Raw genomic sequence first — 18,484 nt, 5'->3', positions numbered from 1 at the left:
CTTTTACTTAAATGTTCCTATAGTTTCGAGCTGTACAATGCACTTCAGCACACAGCCCAATATTACAGTTTAGATAAAATTCAGAGTTCACGAGGTCAAAACATCAGGAATGGCCTCCCATTTAATTATTAGGTTATCTCCAGCAGAGAGTCTCTTAGTGGATGCCCCTGTACTCATACTTATTTAGATTTTTTAAAATATTTTATTTATTTGACAGAGAGAAATCACAACTAGGCAGAGAGGCAGGCAGAGAGAGAGGAGGAAGCAGGCTCCCCGCGGAGCAGAGAGCCCCATGTTGGGCTTGATCCCAGGACCCTGGGATCATGACCTGAGCCGAAGGCAGAGGCTTTAACCCACTGAGCCAGCCAGGCACCCCACTTATTTAGATTTTTAAATCTACTTATTTCCTGTGTTAATTTAAAAAATAAGTTAAAATAAATCATCTGCTATTAATTTCATTTCCCCTCTTCTCTTCATCTTGAGTGGACAAATTTAAGGAAACATTTTAAATCACCGAAGTTCAGTTTGTTGCCTCCCAAAACCTAGGGAATAATCTTATTACAAAAAAATCTTAGAACACTGAAAAGAATAAAATAAAATTAAGATGTTTAAAAAAATAAAAAAATAAAAATGCTCCAATCCACTGGGTGTTGTACATAAACAATGAATCTTGGGGGGAAAAAAACTGGTAACGGGGCACCTGGGTGGTGCAGTCAGTTGAGCACCCAACTTTTGGTTTCGTGTGGGTCATGGTCTTGGGGTCATGGGATCAAGTCCCATGTTGGGCTCCATGCTCAGCACAGAGTCTGGTTGGGACTCTTTCTCCCTCGTCTCCTCCTCCCCACCCCTGCTCTCTCTCAAATAAATTGCTACATCTTTTTTTTTTAATATTCTTTTTTTTTAAGATTTTATTTATTTATTTGACAGATATCACAAGTAGGTAAAGAGGCAGGCAGAGAGAGAGGAGGAAGCAGACTCCCCACTCAGATCATGGGATCATGACCTGAGCCGAAGGCAGAGGCTTTAAACCACTAAGTCATCTACCACCCCTAAATAGATAAATCTTTTAAAAAATTATTTTTAAAAAACTTCATAATAATATTTTGTTACAGTAGTGAATTTTTAGGACAAGTTTTTTTTTTTCCATTTTATTTATTTTTTCAGCGTAACAGTATTCATTGTTTCTGCACAATACCCAGTGCTCCATGCAAAACGTGCCCTCCCCATTACCCACCACCTGTTCCCCCAACCTCCCACCCCTGACCCTTCAAAACCCTCAGGTTGTTTTTCAGAGTCCATAGTCTCTTATGGTTCGCCTCCCCTTCCAAATTTTTTTTTTTTAATAAACATATAATGTATTTTTATCCCCCGGGGTACAGGTCTGTGAATCGCCAGGTTTACATACTTCACAGCACTCACGATAGCACATACCCTCCCCAATGTCCATAGCCCCCTCCCCCTCTCCCAATCCCACCTCCCCCCAGCAACCCCCAGTTTGTTTTGTGAGATTAAGAGTCATTTATGGTTTGTCTCCCTCCCAATCCCATCTTGTTTCATCTATTCTTCTCCTATCCCCCTAACCCCCCATGTTGCTTCTCCATGTCCTCATATCATTAGGACAAGTTTTAATGGAGAACTCTTATACAAACTTCAGAAAGGTTGGTCCTAACCTCTGAACACTTAAACATTTAAAATATTTAAACATTTAAACATTTAAAATATCTAAATCAATAAATGTGTAAATACCTTTTTGTGTTCTTCATATTCTAATTTACTTAGCAACAATGCCTTCTCAAGATCTGCTTCAAACATTTCAGATGTCAGCTAGAAAAAAAAGAAAGTTTCACAATTATGCCACACTAGCTAAATAACCATGACAATATATACAGGAAAGTGAAACAAACACATTAAAAACAATCTGGGTTCTCCAAATTTATCTGTCCATGCCAAAGTAGAGAACCTTGTAGTTTTCAGAAGATATGAAAGCAAACTTCCAATTTTGAGGTTTCTATTTCCCTATTCACTGTCAATTATATATTACACATCACATAATTTTTTTCTTTAGTAAAAAAAATTTTACAAAGAAATTGACACTATTAGAGGTCAATGATGGTGTCCAGTTTAGGACACAGAAAATTATAATAGTGACCTCCACTCAAAAATGTAACTGAAAAATAATCAATAAACATTATAAAACATATCATTCCCTTAATATAAAGTAATCCACAGAGGTACAGAAACTTTAAATAAGGTGACCAAATGTTCTGGTAGATCTCTGATGTTACAGAATAATTATTTATAGTGTGCCTTTCTACCTCTATCCTTTTATATGATTGTCCTACCTTTAAAGGTCATCTAATACAATAAAAAATAGTTCTTTAATTTGTGATCTATATCTTTTGGCTCCTCTTTCCCACTACTCAAAATCATCTTAATTTCTTACAATCTAGCTCCTACTATCAACTGATCAAATTACTCTCCAAAATTACCAGACAGAATTGCCATGGTAGCTGAATGAAACTTTGGTTTCCACCTCTGGAGACAAGGTTATAACTGCAGCTGAATACAGGAGAGTTGCCACATGACAGGAGTAAACTTCCTAGATTTGTGTACATGGATGTGTCAACCTATGTGGACTAGATAATAAAGGCACAAATTTAGTGGACAACTCTAGTGTTTGTCCAGAATCCCTTCCTTTTTTCCTGTGAATAGCTATACTTCATCCCAATGTCCTGTGATTCTAGTAGGACAGCCAATCACATAACCATGTATACCACCCATCACCAAACCCACACAAACATCCAAGCTACCATCATCAAGGACAGGGTGGTGGCAAGGGATTCAACTCTTTTTTGATGTCCTAGGAATTAAATTTTGAGAACAAATACAAAGCAAGTGGTGTCTGATCATCTGATGTGTCAGCCTCTATAAGCGAGCATACTAGTTCTACTCGTTCAGATCTCTAAGCACTCCAGAATGTTTAAGCTTCCATCTCCCCCAAGGCACACTTGTTTAGTTCTTAATTCAAATCGGTGAATCCTTTCAACAAATTACTTCAGCCAACAGTAATCGGAATTATTTCTATTGCTTAGTGACAAATCTAAACTAAAACAGAAAATGACTCCAAAAAGGAATGACTTATTTCCAAGGAATAACTTAAAAATTAGAAAAATGTAAACACTGGATACCATGAACTAAAGTTTTGTTTTGTTTTTTTAAGATTTATTTGACAGAGGGAGATCACAAGTAGGCAGAGAGGCAGGCAGAAAGAGAGGTAAGCAGGCTCCCTGCTGAGCAGACAGCCCAATGCGGGGCTGGATCCCAGGACCCCGGGATCATGATCTGAGCCAAAGGCAGAGGCTTTAACCCACTGAGCCACCCAGGTGCCCCTGAACTAAAGTTTTTATTCCGAACTAAGTTATCCCTTTGAAAGTATCTCATCTAAACCTACACTAAGACAACAAAAAGAAGGGGAAAAGATTAGGTTTATCACAGAAAAAATCAATCTAACTCTGAGAAAATTGCAATTAGAATTAAAATGGTAAATAAGGCTATATAGCACTAGAAAATACGGTTAAACCCAGAGTAAACTGTACATATTTCTATAAAACTAAAACAAATTGAAGAATTAATCCAAGTTAGTAATCATCAGGAAAAAGTAGTAACCTTCCAAATATTTATAATATAAGAGATACTCAAAAACAGTATGCTATAAAGTAAAAAAGAACTGGATTCATGTTAGCATTACACAAAAAAGTTTACATCAGGGGTGCCTGAGTGGTGCAATCCACTGAGCGTCAGACTCTTGGTTTCAGCTCAAGTTGTGATCTCAGGGTCATGGCACTGGGTCCTGCATCGGACTCCATAATCAATGCAGAGTCTGCTTGGGATTCTCTCCTTCTCCCTCAGCTCCTCCCCAACCCCTGCACACTCACTCTCTAAATAAATAAATCTTAAAAAAATAAAGTTTACATTAATTTCTCCACCTAAACTCAAAGCAGAGTATAAAATATTTCTTTGTAAGTAAAGTCAAGTCATCCCAACACAGATAAAATAACAAAACTATTTAAGTTTATTCTGATCAAAGCCAGTTCAATTTACCACTGAATTTTTAATCCATATTAATGACATTTTACACTTATAGAAAGGGCGTTTAATATTATTTCCAATATGTTAGATATTCTGACTGATATTCCAAAAATTATTTAATAAGCAGGAGAACAGATTAAAGAGCTGGGAGTCAACTAGAAGATGTCACTATTCTTTTTCCTATTAACTCAAGAACTTAAATATTAAAGTAGCTGATTCTAACAGTATGAAAACAACTGAATGGAACTTTTAAAGCGAAAAGTCTCCTTAGCATTTGATTCTAAATGCAGCGGTTCAGAGCTTTTAACACAAGCTAGTACACAAGGAAACACAAGTAGGCAAAAATGATTTAAGTTTCAATTTAAATCTTTAAAAGCTAGAACAAATTTTCCAAAAATGTCCATATGATTAATCAACAAATAAGATAATAGACAACCTTCTACGTGCCTTGCTTGTAGGGCTTTAAAGCAGCTTTTGCCCTCAAAGAATTTCTGCTCCAGTTGTGGACAGAACACTAACACATACAAAGCACAGGAAATAGAATAAAATATTGAAAATGCTACAGAAGTGGAGGAAAAAAACATACATGACAAATAAAATTCAGAAAGGCATACAGAAAAGACATTAATTTGTTTGTCCATAAATGGAAGAAATAATTTGGAGAGGTAGAAAAAGGAATAGAAAAATTTCAGAAGAGACAAGTGAACAAAGATATGATACTAAAAACAGATGCATTATGGGATACACCAAAGAAAGGGGATACCTAATAAAGTGTGAATTCAATAGAGAGAAATGTAGACAAAACCCAGGCTTTGGGAGAACACTCAGGTAGATCATTTAAATTCCACTTCCATGTACGTTAACTGACCTTGGGCAAATTACATGATTTCTATAAATATGAGCTTCTTTGTATATAAAAAGGAAATAGAAATATCAGCATACAGGACAGTTTTAAAGATTTAAAGCTATTAATACATGTAAAGTGCCTACCCCAGTGCCTGCCTGGCACAAGACGCACATACAGTAAATTGGAATTCCCTTCCTCTACAATGGAGAATAGTGGAAAATGAGGTTGCTTAGGTAGGGCAGAATTAGACTCCTCAGGCCAGATGAAAAAGAATTGCTGATGAAAGTAAATTTAAAGAATTAAACTGGAACATCAGAAAAACAAAGGCTTAGAATCAATGTGTTTGGCTAAACATCTGTAATCTCAGCATACAGAAATTTGAACCAGAACATAAAAGTGCAGAAAATAAAGAAGGCTATACCCTAGAAAAGAATGACCAAGTTTTAGAACACTGACTGAATATGAAAGAAGAAAGAATCAAAGATAAGATCTGTGATCCTAGATAACAGGGAGAATGGTAGCAGAACACAAAAACAATAAGAGAAAGAATACATGATTCTAAATTCTCTAAACATATCTCACAGCGTTAATCATAAGACTACTATAAACATAGCTGTCAACCTAATTCATCAATACATGTACAGACAGAACTGAGAGGGGGGACAGTCTGAGCCTAAAAGACAGGTACCTGGCAAGAAAATGCAAAACCACCATGATTTTTTAAAAAGTATCTTCTATTAAGTCTGCAGATTGAGATTTCTGCAGCACTTACGGGAGGAGGAGGAAAAGAAGACAAAGAAGAAATAGTAGGCACTACAATGCCTACAAGACTGAAAAAGATACTTACGTGTGCCCAAGAAGGAGCACTTCAGATCCCCTTTCAGCTGGCTTCCTTCATTGCCTACTCCTACTCCCCATCTAGCAGTAAAACATGTTTTTTCTATTTAAACAAACCTATAGCTCAAGGGCTTATGATCAGTTAATATGAAGAACCAATGAAAAAATGGGAAGGCCAAGTCTTTGGGAACTAGATATAAAAAAAAAAAAATTGTAAGTCTAAGTACCATAACAATTTTACCCATTTTACATGCAAGCCAAACAAATTCCAAATGAAGAGTTATTCCTCACTTCCCACAGGCATCATGGGAACAGGATTCTGTAACACAACACAGAACACCATTTTGAAGACAATCTAATGCTTACAGCCAATTGCTTCTTTAGCCACAACAGCAGCACTGCCCTGTGGTCCTCTAACTCCATGAGCTTCAGAGTGTGGACCACATATCTTTCACTAATCAGGAAGGCAGAATTATTTTTCCAAAAATCTTCTAATATTCTTATTGAACATTACGATTTTAAAGGCTGTCAACGTTCTACAAAAATTGGATCTGTGTGTACACACTAATCATTAGGTTCAGCTTATTTTGATAAAGTATCTTCATGTCTTCTAAGTGTTGTTTACATTTTTTAAATCTGCATTTTTGTTGTATGTTTTATTATGCCGCCCAAGCAACAAAAATGGTTTAATGATTTACTGAAGGTTTAAAAGTAGGAAGGAAAACAGAATTGTAAATGATACTTACAGAAACACAATGAATTTTTAAGTGAACAGAACTCTAACACAGTGAATATAGAACATAAATCTGTATGTGTCAGACTATATACATTATAAGTAGAAAATTATGATAGTGAGCATTTGAAATTTTGATTTATTGAGTCAATACATTTGTTCCTAGCTGCCTGCTATGAAACATGGTCAGACCAGTGGCCTGAAGACACCATAGTTTTTGTTTCACTTTCGAAGCACAATAACTTGTATAAGTCTTTCCAGAACAAGCACCACATAATGCTTTTTCCAGAACAAAGGTGATGGATTTTGTTGCTAAAGAAAGAGCCAAAAAATATAGAGGACTTATGAATTTGCACTCCTTATAGGGAAACAAGCGCAAGTTAAAAAATTGCCAAGGGACTTCTTATACCAGCCATGAGGTTAATGACAAATATCACAATCACAAACAAACAAAAAACATAACAAGCTATTGGCAAAACACCTTTATCAGATGGACCGGAGGATTCACTGTACAAGAACAAGTATGTGCACATACTAGCCGATATTTCACTTTAGAGCTGGACAAAACCAGTTTCAGTAAGATATTGAATCAGTAAAAGGAAGAAATATATGATCATATTTTATCAGTTTATCACTAAAAAATCCATGAGTAGAAATTTTTCTATTCAGTTAATTTTTTTTTGAGCCATATGTGGATTTAATATAAATTCCACTGGAATCAGCAATATCAATGTATCATGAATAAAGGAAAACAACATCTACACAGAGGTTTATTCCCAGGCAAACAGATACTGGTGAAGAGGATGTTTCTTGATCTCAATTGAGTATTAAAAGAAGTAGTAAAAATTATAAATATAACTAAATCAAAGCCAAGGACTATTCATCTTTTGTTAAAATGGCTTTACTGAGGTATAATTAACGTATTTCATATATTTCATATATCACATAAAATTCATCCATTTCAAGTGTGAAGCAAATAACTCTTTTGATGCATACAACTCTGCAAAGAAAAAGGAAATATAAGACTATCTTTCCATGCTGAAGTACACTGGGACACATACAAGTCTATGAGAGGGAAAATGAGATAGAAACATTTCTTTAAACGCTAATAGTGCTTTAAAGATCATCTCTACAATTTCCAGCAGCTTTCATAGCATACCTCAGCAAAACACACAGTATCCTGAATAGCCTGAACCTATCCTTTCAGGGTTAATGTGTCACAATTTTTTTCTTTTTTTTTTTAATTTATTTATTTTTTGAGCGTAACAGTATTCATTGTTTTTTGCACAACACCCAGTGCTCCATGCAATACGTGCCCTCCCTATTACCCACCACCTGGTTCCCCCAACCTCCCACCCCTGCCCCTTCAAAACCCTCAGGTTGTTTTTCAGAGTCCATAGTCTCTTACGGTTCGCCTCTTTGTGGAGAATGTGTCACAATTTTTAAAGTTAAGGAAAAGATAAGAATTAAGATCAAAATGTGGTCCAGGCAGTTGGTCTATATTGGTCTTTTAATGAGTAAATTCAACTATTTATATTTATTTATTAAATGAAATGTCTATTATTCTTTTTTATACCTTATTTAAAAGGCTTCCTTGCATATTCCTGGACTTTGTCACTTTGCTTATATGGACCAGGTTTAACTTTTTTTCTTCAACTGATTTTAAGCTCATAGAATGAAAAACTGCTCTCTTTAAAAAAAAAAAAATCACACTTGGAACTATGTATCTTGTTACCATTATGAAAAACTTTAAAATACCCACTGGCTTCTCCAACCAACTTCCTTCCTAAATTTTGTATCCAAAAACAGGGATTTCACTTTAGACAAATTCTTCACGTGAGTCGATTTCTCTTTAACAAGCATTTACAATCACAACTTAGATCTTATTCTGCACTAAATTGGTTTCAATGCTTGCCACTGGTGTTTTCCAATTGTGCTCTTTATTTAGATTTGCCTTTTAATTGGCAGGAGCATATCTCAGAAAAGTTTACAGAAAGGATACTGGCGGTATGCCTCCTTAGCCCTTTCACGTCTAGAAATGTATTTCTTTAGCTTTCACAAAAATGACACCTTGGCCAGATATGGAACTCTTGGTACTAGCATTTCAATTCTGGCATTTAAAGTAGCCAGCCTGATTTTTCATCTTGTTTTCTCCCGTGTGTGTGTGTGTGTGTGTGTGTGTGTGTGTGTGTGTATACATACACAGTATATATACATATGTACACACATATATATACACACAGAGTATACTATTTTGTCTCTCATTCTTAAAATTAGAATCTTTTTAAAAGTTCTCCCAAAAAAGTCTTTAAAAAAGGCTTAAGTTCTTTCAAGCTCAGACTGGAGAACTTTACTTAGCTTAGGAAAATTTCTATCAGTATTATCTTTGTTTTTTTTAAAGATTATTTATTTTTAATTTATTAACATATAATGTATTATTTGTTCCAGGGGTACAGGTCTGTGACTCATCAGTCTTAACACAATTCACAGCATTCACCATAGCACATACCCTCCCCAATGTCCATCACCCAGTATCAATATTATCTTTAATGACTGCCTCTATTCTAGTTGTTGTAGGGACACTAATTATGCCTCTGTTGGATTTCACTTCTGTGTTCCAATCTATCATGTTGATTATATTGGCAAAATATAGCTCAGATTTCCTCTGTACAACTGACTCAATCTTCTTCAGCATATAGTCTGTTTTTTAATCTAATGAAATTTTTATTCTGCTATGATTTTTTAAATTAATTTATTTATTCAGCGTAAAAGTATTCATTGTTTTTACACCACACCCAGTGCTCCATGCAATACGTGCCCTCCTTATTACCCACCACCTGGTTCCCCCAACCTCCCACCCCCGCCCCTTCAAAACCCTCAGGTTGTTTTTCAGAGTCCATAGTCTCTTATGGTTCGCCTCCCCTTCCAATTTCCCTCAACTTCCTTCTCCTCTCCATCTCCCAATGTCCTCCATGTCATTTGTTATGCTCCACAAATAAGTGAAACCATATGATACTTGACTCTCTCTGCTTGACTTATTTCACTCAGCATAATCACTTTCCAGTCTCGTCCATGTTGCTACAAAAGTTGGGTATTCATCCTTTTCTTTTTTTTTTTTTTATAAACATATAATGTATTTTTATCCCCAGGGGTACAGGTCTGTGAATCATCAGGTTTACACAATTCACAGCACTCACAATAGCACATACCCTCCCCAATGTCCATAACCCCCTGCCCCTCTCCCAACCCCACCTCCCCCCAGCAACCCCCAGTTTGTTTTGTGAGATTAAGAGTCATTTATGGTTTGTCTCCCTCCCAATCCCATCTTGTTTCATTTATTCTTCTCCTATCCCCCTAACCCCCCATGTTGAATCTCCACGTCCTCATATCAGGGAGATCATATGATAGTTGTCTTTCTCCGATTGACTTATTTCACTATCTGCTATGATTTTTATTTCCCCAATTTTTTATTTCACCCACTTCCCTCCCTTTCAATTTCTCTTGTCCACTTTTCATCTCAGTCTACCACCTCACCTTGCTTTATAATATTATTAATCTCCTTGACTTTTATAAGATGTTCTAGCCCTGGGTTTTTATTAAGGCAAAAGAACAGGTAGTGTCTACAATCAACTTTTGCTTCCTGTAATAAATCTTTTTTCAAAGTATACTTTCACTTTGGACACTAAGTACAATGTTCTTTTCCTTTTGTGGGGCACCAACTGCTTCAGTTGATGTGAGATCAACTAAGATCCAGTGTTTGCTCACATGGCAAAGGAATGGATGCTTCATTACTGTCCACCTAGCTGCTATTTAATACCAGCTCTCAGATTTTATGCTCAGGCTTAACTGATGTAAACTTACCTTATTGTTTTAGTGATTTAAGAGTAGGAAAGTTTGTCTTAGCAAAATTTCTCTTTTGTGTTTGAAATAAGCAGCCACATAACAAACAAGCTTTCTACAGTCATCTCTTTGTCTCATCTCCCTCAATACTGGAATTTCCCATCGTGTTATTCCTTTACTGTGTCAGGGAGAACACCCACCATACTATGTGCTTTCTGCCTAGTCTAGTCACTCCCTGGTTCCTACTTTTAAAATCCGTTATGCCACATAGTAAAATAGATTCCAAATGGTTTACTATTGATCTGTTCCAAAGCCTGCCCTTATCTATTCTTCACTTACCAATATAATTATCTGAGGATCTACTCTATCTCCCAAGACCTTGATTATTTTCCTGCAAGTGAGAATTCCAAATACGGTACCAGGTTTTCCTAAGTGACCCATCAAGAGTATACCCAGCAGAAATTCTCTGAAGTTCCTGAGCCTGGGATAACATTCTTGTACAGGGTCAGGGCCAAGTCAACTATTTCCTTTTCATAATTACCTGGTCATTTTGGCAGCATTCAGTGGGGGCAGGAAGAAGGGCAATCAAATATCTGTGCTCAAGTTCCCACATTACGTGAAATTTATTTTGGTGCAAATTTGAGTAGTTTTCCTTCATTAATTTTCCAGTGCCCAAAGGAAAGAGAAATTCCCTCTGGTGAAGACACTGGTCAATTCTATTACTGTCTAAACAAGCAGGTCATTACATTTATACTTGTAAACCAGAAGAATCTGTCATAATGAATGCTGCAGAAGGAAAAAAGAAATAATCAAATAAAAACTAGAGGGTTTAACACAAGATGATTTATCCAGTATACCACTGTCTGGAAATATCTTTTAACCAGCATTTGTGCACAGGTCTCGTGTAATAATTGACACTGTGATGATGCACCTAAGGCATTACAAAATCCTAACAAAAATGTTATAACTAATATAGCTTTTGTGTTAAGAGTGCAGTTTAGTATGTTCTAATTCTTTCAAAACTGGTAACCAAAGCATGATGGGAATAGTACTCTACTAAGCCAAACATCTGCTAGAGCAATACCTATTCTCAACAGATAACTGCCAGTTTGACAGGTAAGCAAATAAATTACTATTCATTTCCCACACACACAGCATCTCCAGAGTACATTCCAGGGTTAGTATGTTATTTTCCTGAACAGCACACACACCAGAACTGATTGATCTTAAAAATCATCTATCTATTTGGTTTTGTTATTAATAATATTTAGCAGAAGCACAATGTGTCATGTAATAGGTTAAAAACTAACAAATGCCATAAACTATTGTACATCAAAGTTGAAAACGAGGGGGCGCCTGGTGGTTCAGCAGCTTAAGCTTCTGTCTTCATGATCCCAGGGTCCAAGGATAGAGCCCTGCATCGGGCTCCCTGCTCAGCGGGGAGTCTGCTTCTCCCTTTCCCTCTGCTCCTCTCCCCTGCTCATGCTTGCTTTCTCTCAAATAAACAAATAAATAAATTAATTAAAAAAAAAAAAAGTTGAAAAGGAAATCTTCCCCTTTAAAGTCTTCCTTTTTGAAGCAAAATTGTAACTGAGCATTTTTAACAAGAGACCTTGGACCCTACAAATATTGATTTTTTTTTACCTGAAATAATTTAATCCTGTTATTTAACCTTCCCAATCTCTCCCCCATTTGTAAAAAGGCAGATGAATTGAAAACTCACAAAATAAGTACTTGGAATTGCCAAAGCTAACAAAATAAATGTATCAATCTTCTCTTAGTGGATGAAAAACAGAACCTCTTATCAAAAGCACAAAGATGTGTGAATTAATTCAATATAAAATGCTCCTCAGAACAGCGGTGTCATGGACTCAGATGCACTATCATTTTAAAAATGCATGAATTCACTGAAATACAAAGCAAAATAATCTGATTTACTTAACTGTACCTGCTCATCTCTTTGCCTCCACTCTTGCCAATTTTCTTCTCGTGAATCCTTCTGCACTGGGTTTGGTAATGAAAGCTCATGTTGAGCATTACAAATGGCATGGGAGGATTTCTGGGGAATTTTCTTAAAAGCAAGATTCCTGAGCTATGAAACAAACAAAAAGCATATTAAAGTCAGTCTACCAATTCTGGAAGACTAATGATTTTTTTGGTAAGTTAAAAAAAAAATCAATATTTTATATTCCAAATACTATTCCATTCATTATGTTCTCAGAATCACTGTGTTCTTAATCTTTGTAAAATATTAATTTCATCGTGTTTAGATAACATTGGTGGCTTTGAAAATGGATTGTATTCTATTATACCATCATTTTAATGATTCTGATTTACTTAAGAAGTTTATAGGAGTAGAAAACAGTGTAACAAGTGTGCTTTTGACTATGTAGCACACCTGAAACTAATATGACATTGTATGATTTGTGGTAAGCATAGTATAATGGATAAACTTGTTGAATCACTATACTGTACACCTGAAATTAACACAGCATTGTGTCAACTACCCTCAAATAAAAAAATTTTAATGGGGATAATGATAATATAATTTAACGCACCAATTACCTTTAAGGGTTGTTGTTAGGAATAAATGACTCAATAAAGGCAGAGTGCTTAAAATATGCCTTTCTTATAATTAACATTATAAATTTAAGATATATATATGACATATGTCAACTATACTTAAAAGAAAGGCAAAATCACGGATTAAAAAAGATTCAAGTTTAATGGCTTACAAATTTTACAGTTTAAATAGTGAGAGAAAGTACTTTGGTAGTCCTAGTCCACAAAGTAACATTAAGAGCTAAAACTGGACCAGCCAAACCACTCCCAACAAATTATCATCATCATCATCATCATCACCATCACCATGATCATCTGAGATGCAGTAGTTGGAACGGTGAGAGGGTATTATGGATTGAATTGTAATCCCCCAAAAGATGTGTCGTAGGCCTGAAAAAGGCAGGGTTTCTGTGAATGTGACATTATTTGGAAAATGAGATCTCACAGATGTCATCAAGATACCTCATGAGGGGTTACACTGAATGAGAGTGGGCCTAATCCAATACAACAGTTGTCCTTATAAGAAGAGGTGAAGACAGAGATACACAAACAACGCCAAGTAAAAGCAAAGGCAAAGACTGAAGTGACACAGCCAGGGGCCAAGGAATGCCAAGGACTGACAGTCACAAGGAGTAGGAAGAGCCCAGGAAGACCACCAGTCTCACAGACAGCCTGGTCCTTGCAGACTCCTTGGTCTGGACTTCTGCTTACAGTGGGAAAGTAGACCTAAACAGTTATAATTTTTACCTCATTTGCTTCACTCTGTTGCTGTTCCTTCTTTTTTCTTCTTTTTTCTCTCTTTTTCTCATTTGTAGTTGATTTGCTTGCTTGAGACTTTCCAGTATTCCGACCTTTTCCTTTCCCAGGCTCAGAATCAGAACCACTGCCACTATCTACTTGCAATAGGGCAAAACGAGAAGCAGTAGTGGGAACAGAACTAAGTACTGCTGAGGCCATTGTAAAGATTTCTATTTTAAAATATTTCTATCAAGAATAATTCCTGTGGGGAGGGAAAAGAAGGTCCAGATGAGTAAACATAATCAGTAAAATCTGTTCTGGATTCTAGAACAATCTTAAACACACACACACACACACACACACACTTCTCCTGACACTGGATTTAGTCATATTTGGATTCATACCCACAGTTCTACTGGCAATAACATTCTTTTTTGAGTAAACAATATAAAATTGTATAATATAAAATAGAAAAAAGGAGACTGAGATTTCACAGACAACTATTGCAAGACTACCACAAATAAAATGTATTCATTTTTACATATATGGTTTTTTAAAATTCATGATTTTCTTCTTTTAAGTATACTGCTATAATATATACATATTTACAGAGAACACCCTAAATCAATATGGAGCGGTAGGATTATTTTTCACTGCACACAGAGGCCCTTAGTCCAACTCCATGGTTAATCTCCAATTTTCAAGAGGGGGAAAAAGGAATAGAAAAGGAAGAACACTCTTATCATACACAAAATATTGCCTTAAGTTTAATTCTGGAAACTAAGTCACAGAACTGAGAACAGAACAGAGAACTTGTATTTCCTCAACCAAAGGACACTTATCAAAATCACATTCCACATTATCTTCTGCTTCATTAGTTTCAGTGTACCCTGAGAGACCTTTTAGACTCAGGGTATTCAAGGTCCTACGGTTAATATCTCACCCAAATCGTTAATTTCGTTTTACAGAGGAGGCAACTGGTGCTTGGACTGGATAAGTGACTTGCTTAACGTCATTCTGCAAGTTAGAGGCAGAGTCATGACCTGAACCTAGTTTTGTTGAACTTTGCTCTCCAAGTTCAAAGTAAGAGGCCCTGTAACTACTAGAAGACTCCGTACTCTTTCCATTCAAAAAGAAACAGACTGTGAAACCCAGAAATTGGTTCATTTTTTTTTTAAATATTTTATTTATTTGACAGAGAGAAATCACAACCAGACAGAGAGGCAGGCAGAGAGAGAGAAGGAGGCAGGCTCCCCGCGGAGCAGAGAGCCCGACGCGGGGCTCGATCCCAGGACCCCGAGACCATGACCCGAGCCGAAGGCAGAGGCTTTAACCCACTGAGCCACCCAGGTGCCCCGGTTGAAATGTATCAAGTACACAACCGAATAAAAAATGTTTGTAAATAAATGAACACCCCAAGATCCCAGCACTAAGATTAAGAAAATTTTAACCATTTTGGAGGGGGGGATGTTGGGAGGGCCTAGTGGTGGGTATTAAGGAGGGCACGTATTGCATGGAGCACTGGGTGTGGTGCATAAACGATGAATCTTGGAACACTGAAAAAATAAAATTGAAAAAAAAGAGAAAATTTTAACCCACCCTGTGCCTCTCACCAACAGCATCCCAACTGCCCCTGGCCAGAGATAACTCTTACCCTGATTTTTGTGTTAATCATTTGCTTTTCTTTATAGTTTTACTTTAAGATTTTATTTATTTGATAGACAGAGATTACAAGTAGTCAGAGAGGCAGGCAGGGAGAGAGAGGAAGAATCAGGCTCCCTGCTGAGCAGAGAGCCTGATGTGGGGCTCGATGTAGGGCTCGATCCCAGGACCCTGGGATCATGATCTGAGCCGAAGGCAGAGGCTTTAACCCACTGAGCCACCCAGGCGCCCCATGCTTTTCTTTATAGTTTTAACATATCTATCTCAAGCCACAGTACCCCCATCCAAACTAGCTACTGTCACTTCTAAAATATCCTCTTGTTTACACAGATTACACCATTCAATGTGATATGGGACTATGCAAAAGTGCAAATACCAGAAATGAGAATCATTGGGGTCCATTCTGAAAGCTAACCACATACTACAGTTTGTATGTTTTTAGGAGGGAAAAAAAAGAAAAGCAATCTTCCATTTTAACTAAAAAATCCAGAAAGTTATTTGGAAATCTTTGAGTTTCCTGTTAAAAATAAATAAGAGCTGATATTTGAAGATACCACCTAGAAAGTTATTAAAGTATTTTTATTATAAAATACCATGTTAAGACCTATTGCTATGCTCAAAAATATGCAAATCAAGATAAATACCATGACATATAGAAATGACATCATACTGACAAATTATGACATTTTAGGCTTAAATCTTTGCTGCAAGCATGAGAATTAAGGCTTTATAAGTTCCTACAAGGGAGAAGACATGACAAAATAAAAAAGTTCAAGACTCAAAAACATTATGGAGGGGCGTCTGGGTGGCTCAGTGGGTTAAGCCTCTGCCTTCAGCTCAGGTCATGATCTCAGGGTCCTGGGATCGAGCCCCACATCAGGCTCTCTGCTCAGCAGGAAGCCTGCTCCCCACCCCCACCCCCCCACCTACTTGTGATCTCTCTCTTTGTCAAATAAATAAATAAATAATCTTAACAAAGAAAACTCACTTTAGAAAAAACAACATTATGGAAAGCATTAATTCTACTCCAACTTCAACATGCCACGTGAAAAATCCTTTAAGTTTTAGCTGCTTTGAGTCATTTAGGTAAAATGATCCTACACAGTTGCTCAACAACTATTAGTACATTTAATTTTAACTATTGGGACTATAACCTGCGTGGGTTAGACATTCACAAATATTCACTGACCCTCCCTAAAGGAGAATTATGCACCACTCTCCTACTGAATGGAGGCATGACCATGTGAGTTACTTTGGCCAGTGAAATATAAGCTTCAAAACCTTTAAAAGCCAGAACACGGTTCCTGCTTCTGGGATTGTTGAAGTATAGGTTGAGATGGGAGTCTCCATTGGTCAGGTCTGATGGGTCTAAAATTATAATGAACAAAGTCTCTTATTAACCTGTAATGGATATGCAGCTTAAGCAAGACAGCAACTTCGCTGCTTTAAGCTGCAGAGATTTTCGGGTTGTTGTTACAGTATAACTAGCGTTATCATGACTGATATCTTACACAAATTTCTTTTCCATTCTAGGACTGATATCAAAACCATGAATGTCACATTTAGACTGCTCTGCTTGAGTTAAATGTTCGCATATGTCAAACACATCTCCACAAAGCTCACAGAATTTTCTTTCTGTGGCACAGGGCAGAGCTTCCTTACCAATGTATCCTCCAAAAAAGTTTCCCTTAGACCTTTGGGCACCTGAGAAAACTCTGGAGCATTCAGAGATGTTGGGCAGGCCACCACCAGATGCAAGCAGCCTCATCAGGTGCCCCGCAGAGGACAGTGCCTGCGCATGCTGCGCTGCAGTTATCCGTCAGCTGTGAAGAGGGAAGTACGTGAGCCCCTGGAAATCTGCTTCATCAGACCAGCACAGGATGCACTTGTGCCTATCAGGGTAGGCAGGCCCAGGAAACTGTTGGGAAAGTTTGTGCTCTAGCTATCCCAAATGCAATACATGCAGTACAGGGGACAGCAGCTGCTGTCTGGATTGGGAAAGCACAACGTCTCCTAGTGAGCAAGTTTCCAAGTAGCAGCCTGAAAGCTCTCCATTCACAAGGAGCAGATACTTCCTCTCACTTGTCAGTGGTACGCCTTTTTAATGGCATAAAGTGTAGCTGCAAGGTGACTGCTCAAACAATGCATATGCTTTCTGAAAATAAGAGCTCGGTCATTTTAAACACTTGAAGTTAGAAAGTCCAATTGAATCTGAACTCCTTTCATTTTATCACAAGAAATCTTACTACAAAAAAACTTAAGAAATTCTTTACTACAGGGGCTCCTGGGTGGCTCAGTGGGTTAAAGCCTCTGCCTTCGGCTGGGGTCATGATCCCAGGGTCCTGGGATCGAGCCCCACATTGGGCTCTCTGCTCCGCAGGAAGCCTGCTTCCTCCTCTCTCTCTGCCTGCCTCTCTGCCTAGTTGTGATTTCTCTCTGTCAAATAAATAAAATAAAATAAAATAAAAAGAAATTCTTTACTACATTTTCTATGAGAAAAACTTTTGGATTCTTTAAAAATAATTTCAACTGTTATAAATGATTGAATCGTTATTAAAAATGGTTTATTTTTATTACCTACTCATCCAAATAAAATTTCAATGGGAACTCAATCTGAAGAAAGTCTGGATCAGTAATTACATGTTCTTATTTCAGAGACAAACATGTTATTTATTTATTTATTTATTTAAGATTTTATTTGACAGAGATCACAAGCAGGCAGAGAGGCAGACAGAGAAGAGGAAGGAAAGCAGGCTCCCCGCTGAGCAGAGAGCCCAATGCGGGGCTCGATCCCAGGACCCTGGGATCATGACCCAAGCTGAAGGCAGAGGCTTTAACCCACTGAGCCACCCAGGCGCCCCACTGTGTTGAGATCTTATAAAAAATAATCCATTTTTGTATGTCAAACATCTCTACCCCCCCATAACAAAATAAAACACAATTCTCAGATGTTTACATATCCTTAAGTGATAGACTTAATTAATATATGCAAAAACGACATAGCAGACATCTTGTAAGCTACCAACATTAGTCAGTCTATGAATGTGTGGTTAGTGCTATAAATTAAATAGGCATTTACATATTACTAAGATCCTATACAAATCAGGTTTTTAGTCCAGAAATATAATGATTACTTTTTAAGTTTCCCCTCTTCCCCTTGAGTCTCCTTTTTTTTT

The 18,484-nt window shown here is 37.0% G+C and overlaps 1 protein-coding gene across 4 annotated transcripts in view; it reads right to left on the bottom strand.

Annotated features, from left to right (window-relative positions):
• The window catches only part of GKAP1 (G kinase anchoring protein 1), an 84,016-nt gene that overhangs the window by 59,373 nt on the left and 6,159 nt on the right, over nt 1-18,484 (bottom strand). For all 4 annotated transcript variants that reach the window (XM_046023465.1, XM_046023462.1, XM_046023466.1 and 1 more), the window contains exons 3-5: nt 13,656-13,908; nt 12,295-12,438; nt 1,747-1,824 (exon numbers count right to left, since the gene is read on the bottom strand). In XM_046023465.1, the coding sequence (XP_045879421.1) occupies nt 1,747-1,824; nt 12,295-12,438; nt 13,656-13,865 (432 nt within the window). In that variant the 5' untranslated portion in view covers nt 13,866-13,908. The remainder of the gene's footprint in view (nt 1-1,746; nt 1,825-12,294; nt 12,439-13,655; nt 13,909-18,484) is intronic.

Source organism: Meles meles, chromosome 11 (assembly GCF_922984935.1).
Source record: "Meles meles chromosome 11, mMelMel3.1 paternal haplotype, whole genome shotgun sequence".
Taxonomy (NCBI): domain Eukaryota; kingdom Metazoa; phylum Chordata; class Mammalia; order Carnivora; family Mustelidae; genus Meles; species Meles meles.
This window is presented reverse-complemented; position numbering and strand designations above follow the sequence as displayed.